The sequence below is a fragment of the Tasmannia lanceolata genome, unplaced genomic scaffold (genome assembly GCF_043159265.1).
Source record: "Tasmannia lanceolata isolate RefF3 unplaced genomic scaffold, GAP_Taslan_0.1 ptg000006l, whole genome shotgun sequence".
In the NCBI taxonomy this organism is placed as follows: Eukaryota; Viridiplantae; Streptophyta; class Magnoliopsida; order Canellales; family Winteraceae; genus Tasmannia; species Tasmannia lanceolata.
The window spans coordinates 32,778,563-32,791,896 of record NW_027518683.1 but is presented as its reverse complement, the minus strand read 5'-3'; the positions used below and the strand labels follow the sequence as shown (position 1 = coordinate 32,791,896).

The 13,334-nt window shown below is 41.3% G+C and overlaps 1 protein-coding gene across 1 annotated transcript in view; it reads left to right on the top strand.

The window, feature by feature from the left end:
* Window positions 1-984: 984 nt before the first annotated feature.
* Window positions 985-13,334, top strand: part of LOC143880237 (protein LURP-one-related 10-like) — a 55,736-nt gene continuing 43,386 nt past the window's right edge. Inside the window, exon 1 of the mRNA XM_077383066.1 lies at window positions 985-1,327. Coding sequence (XP_077239181.1) covers window positions 1,076-1,327 — 252 coding nt within the window. The 5' untranslated portion in view covers window positions 985-1,075. The remainder of the gene's footprint in view (window positions 1,328-13,334) is intronic.

The following is a 13,334-nucleotide window of genomic DNA, read 5'->3' as shown; positions in this document are numbered from 1 at the left end:
TTGCATAATATGTAGTTTCTATTTAGATTGAAGTGCTAGGATCAGCATATGGAAATGATATTTTGGGATGCAACCTTGGTGGCCCCTCAAATGGAAGGTTTGGATCATCCTATGGTGTTGTGTTCATTTTAAAAAGTATGGGTAGGGTTCAAATGATGGGCCCACCAACGGTTGCTGATGGGAGAGAGATAGGCAAAAAGTTGGGAAACATGTTATATACGTTACACTTAAACGTTTACAGCCTCAAGGGGGAAAATGTTTTTTATTATGTGAAAAGATGTCTGTCAGAGGGAATGGGCAGGAGGGGTAATTCGGTCTTCAACAAAATATGAACAGTGAAAAGCACTTCATTTTGGTTGTTTTCAACTCTTCACTGCTTTTTGAATAATAGTCCAAAAAAGAGCTTTTTTTTGTCTTTTTCCCTTAATTAAATTACACCCATAAATACCGTAAAATAAAATTTTTATTGATTAATAAGCAAATTACACTAGTTTTTAGGGTACTAACTCTAACAACATGTTGTAATTTAGTTATAAAAAATTATAATTTAAAAAAGTAGATGCGAGGAGGATATTCCGAATGAAGAACTTCCAAAATGGGATTAGATTTGGAAAAAAAAGACAAGTGGAATTGATTGACGACTTCGTCAAGTCCACAGCTTTTGTTTTGCATTTCACGGTGATAGGAGCTCACTTCCTTATCTAGGCATGTGTCATGACATGGATTTCGTCTTTATTTTTGCTAGCCGCCCTTGGTTTGGAAAACACTTCCAATATAGTGGAATTTCCTTAGGAAGAGCTGCTGTTGGATCAAATATCAAGATGGGATGGTGAGTACATGTCTCTACAACATGTCTTGGTATTATGCCACTTATTCCACAGTGCATTAATTGTCGAAATGACTCATCGTTCAGGCAGGAGTCCCCAGCACGGCAAGTCCTTGCCCACTTGATATGGACATGAGTAAAGACAAAGAGACTTATGCTCTCGACGACTGAAGAGATCTCTACAAATAAGTGAATAGAGTTGATGAAGATAAAATAACAGCTTAGTTTGTTCCTTGAGTCTCAAGGTGGATGATGATGGCCGGAAGCAGCTATTCCCCGCTTAGTGATGTCGTTGCCATTGTGGGCCCTCAGTTTTGTGCACCTAATCCCCTCAATCTTTACATTACAGAAAAGACTTGGAACACAACGGGAGGAGATTACACCGTCACCGACACTAACGGGAACATGGTGTTCAAATTCAAAGGCAAAATGTTTAGCCTCAGAAACAACCGTGTCTTGCTAGACGCTGCCAGAAATCCTCTCGTAACCATGCAACGAAAGGTGCAATCTTCATTCATTAAGAAACTTTAATTTAGGGATCTGTTATTTTCCCTCCTTTTTTATGGCTACATTTTTTTTATTTGAGTAACACTACCTGCTTGTTTAGCATCCCTGCTCATGATAGAGAGGCATATGTGTGGTGGTCTAGGCTATTCATCTTTTCAGTCAAGACAATACCAAAAGAGATTGTGAGTCCCATGCAACTGGAGATCTCATCCGCTTAGGAATGGAAATATTTTTAGGAAAAGCTTTAAAAAAACCTCTTTTTTATAGACAGCTAGGATCATCCATTCAGTGTGGGATTGAATTTTCATGGTTAGATGAATGGTCCTTGACTCTTTGATGATATCTGATGGGGTATGAAAAATAGCAACTAATGAGCTGTCGACACGTGGCCCCAGGAGGGCCCACCATAAATCCAGCATCGGCCCAAGGGCAATCCGGTAATTACATAAGAGTAGGTAAACCTAAACCCACAAAAGGGCCGACACCTGTCCTGGGGTAGGTAATCCAACCACGCCAGGTCTCTCCCTATAAAAGGCCTCTTAAGGCTCAAAGCGAGGGGTAATAACTTCTGAACTACCACTCTTAAAAAAACTAGCTCTGCACTCCTGCTCGTGCTAACTTGAGTGTCGAAGGGCCTGTCCGGAGTAACGACTTCGGGTTGGTCTTCTGACCTCGTGTGCTCTTGTGCAGGACTCAGCTCCTTCACTTCGGTTCCTCGGGTCCTCCAGCTCAGCTCTTACGTCACTACCGTATCTGTTACCGATTTTAGGCCTAACAGATTGGTGCCATCCGAGGGACCACAAACTAAAAGCTGTTCGAGTCTCCTATACAGAATGGCAGGGCGAAAAGGTGCTCGGGTACCAACTTCCCGAACTACTCGAGCTGTAGTACCTCGTAGGACCCGGAGCGAGCGAATCGCCTCACAGGTGGTGGCTACTTCTGCTACAGCAGAACAGAGCCCAGCTCGTTCGGAACACCTCAATCCCACCCCCACTCCGGATCAAGTCCAAGCTCTCTTTCAACAAATGACGGCTCTTGTTGATCAGTACCAACATCTGATCCAAGTGCCTCCCCAACAACTTCCAGAAGCTCCACGACCCGTACAGGAGAGGTCGAACACCCACAGGGGGAAGCCAGCGCGCCCCAGTGGAGACCAGACCCACCACTCCACAAAGCGGGTCCATCACTCCAGGACCAGGCATGCCCATACAGAGCCTCGCCACTGCCAGATGTCATGATCTCGCTCTGCGCAGAAGCACCAAGCCAAGGAAGACCGAGCGCCACGGGAAAAATCCTGGCATCATCGAAGGAGTTCGGAAAGTCACTCCGGCTCCGCCATGAGCCCCTCTGTAGAGAAAAATAAGTCGCTGGGCCGAACAGACCGGAGGGCTGACCCAATGTTACGGAGGATAGAAGAGATAGACCACTGTATAGAAGAGCTGGCAAATGATCAAGGCCGTCCCGCTGTGAAGACGTACTCAAGTAAACGGCCGATAATGTTGTGAACGCGCCAGCACCCAGAGGGTTCAAAATGCCAACGGTTCCACAATATAACGGAACCACCGACCCTGTGGACCACCTGGAGACGTTCAGGACTATGATGCTCCTCCACGTCGCCTCTGACGGATTCCTCTGCAGAGCATTCCCGACCACACTGACGGGCGCGGCCCGGGACTGGTACACAAGGATCAAGCCAAACTCCATCAGCAACTTTGAAGACTTTGGGGACGATCTGGTCCGCCATTTCATGAGCAGCCAGAGGCCAAGGAAAACAACAGCATCCCTGATGGCCTTGCGGTAGGAGGATAACGAACCTCTGAAAACATTCGTCAGCCGCTTCAACAGAGAGGCTCTCCAAGTGCCGAATTTGGATCCATCAGCAACCATGAATGCATTTCTCGCAGGCGCCAAATCCAACGATTTCCGCTGATCAGTTGCTCGCCAGAACCCGCACTCACTGGCGGATCTGATGGCAGGAGTCGAGGAGTATATATCCGTGGAGGAGACTCTAGCGACCTTAAACTCAAACAGGAGGAGAACCTCCGAAGAATAGAACCCTATCAAGCAGCGTAGGGATGATAAGGCCCCCAGAAGAGAGAGGCCCCTCCAGAAGAGGGAAGAAAACTTTACCCCTCTCAACACCTCCCGGAGACACATACTGGCCGCAATCAGAGGAGAAGAATTCGTAAGGTGGCCGACCAAAATGATCTCCAAGGGAAATAAGAGAGAGCAGTCGAAGTATTGTCGGTTCCACAGGGACCACGGGCACGACATAGACGAGTGCTGGCAGCTCAAGGAAGAAATCGAGCTGCTGATTGGTCGGGGATACTTGAAAAGGTATGTCAAAGATGACGGCCACAGAAGAGAGCGCAGGGAGAAGAGTCTCCAGGGCCAAAGCCCTCGACGGTCACAGCCGCCCCTGCGCGGGATCAATCTCCCCCGCCATCCAGTCCGCGACCAGAGGCGCGCCGATCCCAGCCAAAGGGGGTCATCAACACGATTATGGATGGACCGGCCGCTGGGGGCACATCATCCGCCGCTCGAAAAGCCTACACACGCCGAGTCAATGCCGTGCACACGTGCGGCAAAAAGATGAAGACGGAGAACGAAATTGCCTTTTCAGATGCAGATCTCGACAACTTGATACTATCTCACGCCGACACACTGGTCATAACCATGCTTGTCGCAAACTGGGAGCTGAAGAAAATCCTTGTCAACAACGGAAGTTCACGATATCCTATACTATCATGCTTTTAAGCAAATGATGATAGGAGACGACCGGTTGAGGCCATCAAACTCCGACCTGTTCGGTTTCTCGGGAGAGATCGTGAAAGTAGTAGGACAGATTGAACTCTCAGTCCTCGTCGGGGAGCCGCCCTGTCAAGCCTTCGCAATGGTCAACTTCTTGGTAGTGAGGGCCAGCTCGGTCTACAACGCTATCATGGGACGACCCGGCCAGAACCTCATCTGTGCCGTACCCTCAGCATATCACTAGAAGATGAAGTTTATAACACCAAACGGCGTGAGTGAGGTCAGAGGAGATCAACCATAGTCCAGGGAGTGCTATGCCATGGCACTCAAAGGCAAAAATGCATCAGAATCGTTGCCGATTGAGCTACTTGATCTGAGAGACGAAGCTCAGGTGATTGAACCCGCCGAAGACCTCAGAAAATACTATAAATAGCCTGTCACCCGACACAAAAGCGGATGCCATTGTAGTTACGCTTATGTGGATAATGAAAAAAGGCTACTGCTTCTTTGTAAAGTTCCGAGTTCCTCAGATCATGCCGCTGCTTGATTCGCCCCGGCTTGTCTCTACAAAGACTTGGAGCGCACTCCTGGTCGGGAACGGGCCCGCGCAGAAAAACCAAACAATCTCAGAAACCCAGTTCACTAAAACTTGGGTACTCGCTGCTTGGTTCGCCCCGGCTCGTCTCTACAAAAATCGGGAGCGCACTCCTGGTCGGGAACAGGCCCACACAGAAAAACCAAACCGTCTCAGAAACCCAGTTCACCAAAACTTGGGTACTCTCTGCTTGGTTCGCCCCGGCTCATCTCCACAAAGACCGGGAGCGCACTCCTGGTCGGGAACTGGCCCGCGCACAAAAACAAAACCATCTCAGAAACCCAGTTCACTAAAAACTTGTGAAATAATCAAGAGGGGGGGTGAATTGAATTTTCCTCAAAATTAGGCCTTTTGAGAATTACCTATGAACCCTAATTGGAATTTTCTTCACTTAATTAAATATTTGGTTAGTGCAAATATAATTGACAAACAAAATGAGATGCCAAACCAAACAATAATGGAAATGCAAGAGTGAGAAATGACACACCGATATATAGTGGTTCGGCCAACGGCCTACTCCACTCTACTCAAGGTCGCACTTGAGGGATTCCACTATAGGAGACCTCCACGATGCCCGGCTCCGAGGCGGTTACAAATCCAAGGGATATTAAACAAGGATGCCCTTACACCTTTATAAAGACTCTCCTTCTCCGCCGAGTTCTAAGCGGTTGCTCTCTAGGGAATTAAAAAGGGAATGCCCTAGCCACCTATACAAGATTTGAAAGAGAATAGCTTGGCTTCTTCTTGAAAGCTTGATGCTCTTTGTAGACCCTTGATTGCTCTTCAAAGATGGTGATTTGCAAGTGAAAGCACTACTATATCCAAACTCAAAAGATTCACAAGTGAAAGGCAAGTTTGGGATGAAAAACAAAAAACTCAAGCTAAAATGGATTGCAAATGTTTTTGATGCTTAATGATGTTTTTCAAAGATCAAGAGAGAGGAAATAATCCTCTAGATATTGTATAAATAGTCTCTCTTCAAAATATGACCGTTTGGGGGTGTAGATAACAAAAAACAAATTTTAATTCAAAACCCAACGGCTCTTTTTTGAGCTGTCGCAAGGTTCTCGGAGTTCCGAGAACCATTCTCGGAGTTCCGAGAATTCTCGGAGTTCCGAGAAATATTCTCGGAGTTCCGAGACAACGGCCAGAAGAAATAAAATTTCTACTGGACCATTTCTCGGAGTTCCGAGAAATTTTCTCGGAGTTCCGAGAAAATGTCCAGATGCTACTGGACCTTTTCTCGGAGTTCCGAGGGAACTCTCGGAGTTCCGAGCTCGGAGCTCCGAGAAAAATTCTCGGAGTTCCGAGAAGCCTAAAAATCCGCAGTTTTTGATTTTTATTGCTTGTTTGATTTTTAGCTTTTGGAACTCAACTCCTATGGTTATTTTGGAATATTTATGAGGGTCCCAACATGTTGGTCCACCACATAACCATTCACTAATGCATTTTAAGTTCTTAAGTGTTCTTTGAAAAACAAGTTGAAAACACTTTGAAAAACGTTTTGCCTTGACTTGAAAATCTAAAGAGAAAGGATGTACAATGATACCTATGTAGCTTTCAACTTCTCTTTAGTCTTGGTCTTCAATTGATCTTCCATCTTGTGTATGCTTGCTTGAGAGATGAGGTGAGCTTCACTTAGCTCCTTTGACTCTTGTATGGGATATCTCCAAGCATGACCATGTTGTGTGTTGGTTTCTTCAATGATCAATCCTATCTCAAACACAACACTTCAAAGCAAATTGATTAGTATTCAAAAACACAATCAATTATGTTTAGAATCATCAAAACAAGATAGGAGAGTAGACCCTTAGGCTTACAATCTCCCCCTTTTTGATGATGACAAACAAAATTGATTATGAGGTGTGTGTGGAGTGACATAGTAGGCAAGTGAATACTAGAACTCCCCCTCAATATATGCACACATAAAAATGATACAAGTTATAAGCAAGTGGTGCATATAGTCAATTGAATAGATAATCAATTTCAAACTTCTCCCCCTTTTGTCATCGACAGAAAGGGTGTAAAAAAAAATTTAGGAGTGGATAACTCCCCCTTAATCAATGCTTATGGTATAAAAATATATAACCAAGTAATGTACATATACCTGTTCATGATCGAGATGTTGACATATGTCAAGATGTTAGGTATTTTAATTAAAGTGAAGATACCTCTCCAACTTAGAAAAAACTAAGAAGGCTAAGAATATCAATTGAGTGATTTTTAAAATTAAAAATTTGACATCTCATTCATGCAGATACTACCAAACAAAGATTATATATATAAATACTGTATAGATAAGCGGGTTAAAGACACAAAGTATTTATTTGGCAATTTCTTTGATTTGATCCGCACTCCATATGTTTAAGGCACTTCGGATATAGCAAATTCTATCATCACTAAGGGGTTTTGTAAAGATATCCGCTAATTGTTCTTCAGTGTTGATATATTTTAAGCAAATATCCCCTTTTTGTGAGTGATCTCTGATGAAGTGGTGCCTAATCTCAATGTGTTTTGTTCTTGAGTGTTGTATGGGGTTCTTTGTTAAGCTTATAGCACTAGTATTGTCACATTGGATGAGAATATTTTCCATTTTGATTGCATAGTCCATCAATGTGCTTTTCATCCATAGGACTTGAGCACAGCAAGCTCCAGCTGCCACATATTCTGCTTCTGTTGTGGACAGAGCTACTGAATTTTGCTTCTTGCTAAACCATGAAACAAGTGATTTACCCAAGAATTGGCAAGTTCCACTAGTGCTTTTCCTATCTACTAGACATCCAGCAAAGTCTGCATCTGAATATCCGATGAGAGTGAAGGAAGATGATCTTTCATACCACAGTCCTAGACTTTGGGTTCCTCTTAAGTACTTGAAGATCTTCTTAACGGCTGATAGGTGGGATTCTTTAGGATCCGATTGAAATCGAGCACAGAGACAGACAGTAAACATAATGTCTGGTCTGCTGGCTGTCAAATAGAGCAAACTACCTATCATACCCCTATACAATTTCTGATCCACAGATTTGCCAAATTCATCTTTTTCTAGCTTAGCAGTAGTACTCATGGGAATTCTTGATGTCTTACTGCTATCCATGCCATACTTCTTTAATAACTCCTTTGTATATTTTTCTTGATTTAAAAATATTCCATTTTTGTATTGTTTAATTTGGAGTCCTAAGAAGTAGGTTAACTCTCCCATCATGCTCATTTCAAATTCATTTTTCATTAAGGTTGCAAATTCATCACACAATTTTTGATTAGTTGAGCCACAGATGGTATCATCCACATAGATTTGGACAAGGAGGATATCATGATTTTCTCTTTTGATAAATAAGGTTTTATCCACCTTTCCCATCTTGAATCCCTTTTCAACTAAGAAAGTGCAAAGCCTCTCATACCAAGCTCTAGGAGCTTGCTTTAATCCATATAAAGCTTTATCAAGCCTGAAGACATGATTTGGATGTTTGAAGTCTTCAAAACCTGGAGGTTGCTCAACATACACTTCCTCTTGGATATAGCCATTTAGGAAGGCACTTTTGACATCCATTTGATATAGTTTAAATCCTTTATGAGATGCATATGCCAGCAGTATCCTAATAGCCTCCATACGGGCAACAGGAGCAAATGTCTCATCATAATCTATCCCTTCCTCCTGATTGTACCCTTGGGCTACAAGCCTAGCTTTATTCCTAGTGATAATTCCATTTTCATCCAATTTATTTCTATACACCCATCTCGTGCCAATGACTGGATGATCACTAGGTCTAGGTACTAGCCTCCACACTTTGTTCCTTTCGAATTGACTTAGCTCTTCTTGCATGGCCATCAACCAATATTCATCCTTTTCAGCTTCCTTGATGGATTTTGGTTCTAATTCGGATAGGAACGCCAAATTGTTACTCACACTACGATAGTATGATCTAGTTCTTACTGGCAATGTGGCATCACCTAAAATTTGGGATTCAGGATGATCTACCAATGTTCTCCTATCCCTAGGCAATGAGTCATCATTTTCATTTTCTACTTCCTCACTAGGTAATGTATGACTTGTTGATGCATGAGGAGGAGCACTCAATTTTGGAAAAAGATGTTCAATGGGTTCATCCTCATCATGTGGCATTTCTTGTGGTGTTGGCTCTCTTTCATCAAATGTCACATGCATGGATTCTTCTACTACTAGGGTTCTCCTATTAAATACTCTATATGCCTTGCTATGAGAAGAATACCCTAAGAATATTCCATCATCCGATTTCCTATCAAATTTGTGTAGATTATCTTTGATGTTTAAAATAAAGCATTTACATCCAAACACTCTAAAGTAGCTTATATTTGGTTTCAAGTTTTTCCAAAGCTCATAAGGTGTTTTCTTAGAAATTGGCCTTAGATATACCCTGTTTATGATATAGCAAGCGGTGCTAACCGCTTCCGCCCAAAAATATCTAGGGAGATCATTTTCATGCAACATAGTTCTAGCCATTTCTTGGAGAGTTCAATTCTTTCTTTCTACTACTCCATTTTGTTGAGGTGTTCTAGGTGCGGAAAAATTATGTTTTATGCCATGTTCATTACAATAAGTGTCAAAATGTACATTTTCAAATTCAGTTCCATGATCACTTCTAATGTGGGAGATGGCAATACTTTTTCATTTTGAATTTGATTGCACAATGTAAGAAAGTTTTCATAAGTTTCATCTTTATGTCCTAGAAATATGACCCATGTGAATCGTGAGTAGTCATCAACAACTACAAACACGTACCTCTTTCCACCTAGGCTACTAGTCTTCATTGGTCCAACAAGATCCATATGAAGTAGCTCCAAGGGGTAGGAAGTTGAAATCATATTTTTAGGTGCAAAAGAGCTTTTCAATTGTTTTCCTAATTGACAAGTTCTACAAATGTGATCCTTGATGAATTTGAACTTAGGCAATCCTCTAACACTTTCTTTTGAGGAGAGGGTCGAAATGAGATCCATTCCGGCATGACCCAACCTCCTATGCCATAGCCAAGAATCCTCACTTATGGCATTTAGACAAGTTACATTTTGAAGTCTAAGATCATCTAATCCGATTGTGTAAATGTTATTGTCTCTTAAACCTATGAATTTGACTTCTCCATTTATCTTATTTTTAACAATGCATTTATCGGGATTGAAGACAACTTCAAAACCATTATCACATAATTGACTAATGCTAATAAGATTATGGGACAAGCCATCAACAAAGAGTACATCATGTATGGGAGAGGTAGAGTTACCTATGGTGCCTTCACCTTTGACTTTTCCTTTCTTATCATCTCCAAAGGTAACTTCTCCACCATCCTTGAGTGATAGGGATGCGAATTGAGTGAGATCTCCGGTCATGTGTCTAGAGCATCCACTATCAAGGTACCATGTGTTCCTCTTGTTGTGGCTTTTAAGGCATACCTACATAGGAATAGGCAAGTGAGATCCCTTAGGTACCCAAATCTTCCTAATCTTGCTATGTTCATTTGTTTTCACTTTAGAGTTCAATTTGATCTTATCTTGTTTAGCATGCAAGCAAGCAACTTTATAATGACCTAACAATCCACAATAAAAGCAAATTTTGGTACTACTAGAGGAAGTCTTTTCAAGTTTGTTTTTATAGTTAGATATTGTGGTATTCCATCTATGTCCAAGTCCACTTTTGTCAGTTGACATTCTTTGAAGATTTACAAGTTTATCCAATTTTAATGAACTATTTTCAAATTTTTCAAAGAGTTTCTTGAGTTCATCATATTCAAAAGATAGTTTACCGTTTTCATGCTTTAGTTTGTTATTTTCAATAGAAAGATTTTGTCGATTTTCATTCAAAGTCTTAATGGTAGCATTTAGCTCATGAATCTCTACTTTGCATTTTTCATTTTCATCATCTAAGAATTCATGATCATTTTTTAACCAACCAAATTCTTTTGTCATGTTAGCAAGAGAATTTTCAAGTGATGCAATTTTATCAAATTGAATTTCAAGTTCATCATTTGCACTTTGTAAGGAATCTAAAACTTCTTGTAAGATAATGACATCATTTAAAGTGTTTACCTCATTGTTGTCGTTTGTTGAGGCCATGAAGCACACATTTCTTGCTAATAGGCAATCTTCCCCATCATTTTGTTCGCCTTCGCTTTCAATCTCCTCATCCCATGTGGCGGACATTCCTTTCTTGCCTTCTCTTCTCTTGAAGCGGTTGTTTGAAGTAGGTTCATTGTTGAGTGGACAATCCGGGCGAATGTGTCCAAGCTTCTTGCAACCGTAACATCGGGGTTGAGAAGATCCATCACCAACTTCTTCTTTCTTCTTGAATGGAAGATTGGTCCTTCTATTTCTCATGCCTCCCATGTTTCTTTGCAAGAATTTGATCCTTCTTGTTAGGAGAGCTACTTCATCCTCGATGTCTTCCTTTGCATCTTCACTTTCACCTACATTACAAGCAAAAGCAATTCCTTTTCCTTTTTCGATTTTAGTTTCGATTTCGGGTGCTTTTGTTTTGAAAATCATTTCATGTGTGATCAAGGACCCTATAAGTTCATCTAGGTTCAAAGTGTTCATGTCCTTGGCTTCGGTGATTGCGGAGGTTTTGGATTCCCAAGACAAAGGTAGGGACCTAAGAATTTTAGTTACTAAATCTCTATTGGAAAATTGTTTTCCAAGTCCCCTTAATCCATTTACAAGATTGGTGAATCTAGTGTACATGTCGGCAATTGTTTCATCGGGTGTCATTTGAAAAAGTTCGTATTGCCGAAAAAGATGGTTCATTTTAGATTCTTTAACTTGATTGGTTCCTTCATGGGTGACTTCTAGAGTGTCCCAAATTTCCTTAGCCGAATTCAAATTTGATACTCTATTGAATTCTCCGGGAGATAGAGCACAAATGAGAGAATTCATGGCTTTGGCATTATAATTCGAAGCTTGTTGTTCGGCTTCGGTCCAATCATTTAAATTTCTTGTGGGTAGGATATATTCATTATTAATTGCTCTCCACATTTGATAGTCTTGAGTTAAAAAGATTTTCATTTTAGTTTTCCAAAAACCATAATTTGTACCATCAAAATAGGGTGGCCTAGTGTTTGAATAACCTTCATGATGTTGAGGGTAGTTTGCCATTTTTGAATCTTTACTCTAAACCGGTTAGGGTTTTCAAAAAAAATAGAGACGAGGCTCTGATACCAATTGAAATAATCAAGAGGGGGGGTGAATTGAATTTTCCTCAAAATTAGGCCTTTTGAGAATTACCTATGAACCCTAATTGGAATTTTCTTCACTTAATTAAATATTTGGTTAGTGCAAATATAATTGACAAACAAAATGAGATGCCAAACCAAACAATAATGGAAATGCAAGAGTGAGAAATGACACACCGATATATAGTGGTTCGGCCAACGGCCTACTCCACTCTACTCAAGGTCGCACTTGAGGGATTCCACTATAGGAGACCTCCACGATGCCCGGCTCCGAGGCGGTTACAAATCCAAGGGATATTAAACAAGGATGCCCTTACACCTTTACAAAGACTCTCCTTCTCCGCCGAGTTCTAAGCGGTTGCTCTCTAGGGAATTAAAAAGGGAATGCCCTAGCCACCTATACAAGATTTGAAAGAGAATAGCTTGGCTTCTTCTTGAAAGCTTGATGCTCTTTGTAGACCCTTGATTGCTCTTCAAAGATGGTGATTTGCAAGTGAAAGCACTACTATATCCAAACTCAAAAGATTCACAAGTGAAAGGCAAGTTTGGGATGAAAAATAAAAAACTCAAGCTAAAATGGATTGCAAATGTTTTTGATGCTTAAGGATGTTTTTCAAAGATCAAGAGAGAGGAAATAATCCTCTAGATATTGTATAAATAGTCTCTTTTCAAAATATGACCGTTTGGGGGTGTAGATAACAAAAAACAAATTTTAATTCAAAACCCAACGGCTCTTTTTTGAGCTGTCGCAAGGTTCTCGGAGTTCCGAGAACCATTCTCGGAGTTCCGAGAATTCTCGGAGTTCCGAGAAATATTCTCGGAGTTCCGAGAAATATTCTCGGAGTTCCGAGACAACGGCCAGAAGAAATAAAATTTCTACTGGACCATTTCTCGGAGTTCCGAGAAATTTTCTCGGAGTTCCGAGAAAATGTCCAGATGCTACTGGACCTTTTCTCGGAGTTCCGAGGGAACTCTCGGAGTTCCGAGCTCGGAGCTCCGAGAAAAATTCTCGGAGTTCCGAGAAGCCTAAAAATCCGCAGTTTTTGATTTTTATTGCTTGTTTGATTTTTAGCTTTTGGAACTCAACTCCTATGGTTATTTTGGAATATTTATGAGGGTCCCAACATGTTGGTCCACCACATAACCATTCACTAATGCATTTTAAGTTCTTAAGTGTTCTTTGAAAAACAAGTTGAAAACACTTTGAAAAACGTTTTGCCTTGACTTGAAAATCTAAAGAGAAAGGATGTACAATGATACCTATGTAGCTTTCAACTTCTCTTTAGTCTTGGTCTTCAATTGATCTTCCATCTTGTGTATGCTTGCTTGAGAGATGAGGTGAGCTTCACTTAGCTCCTTTGACTCTTGTATGGGATATCTCCAAGCATGACCATGTTGTGTGTTGGTTTCTTCAATGATCAATCCTATCTCAAACACAACACTTCAAAGCAAATTGATTAGT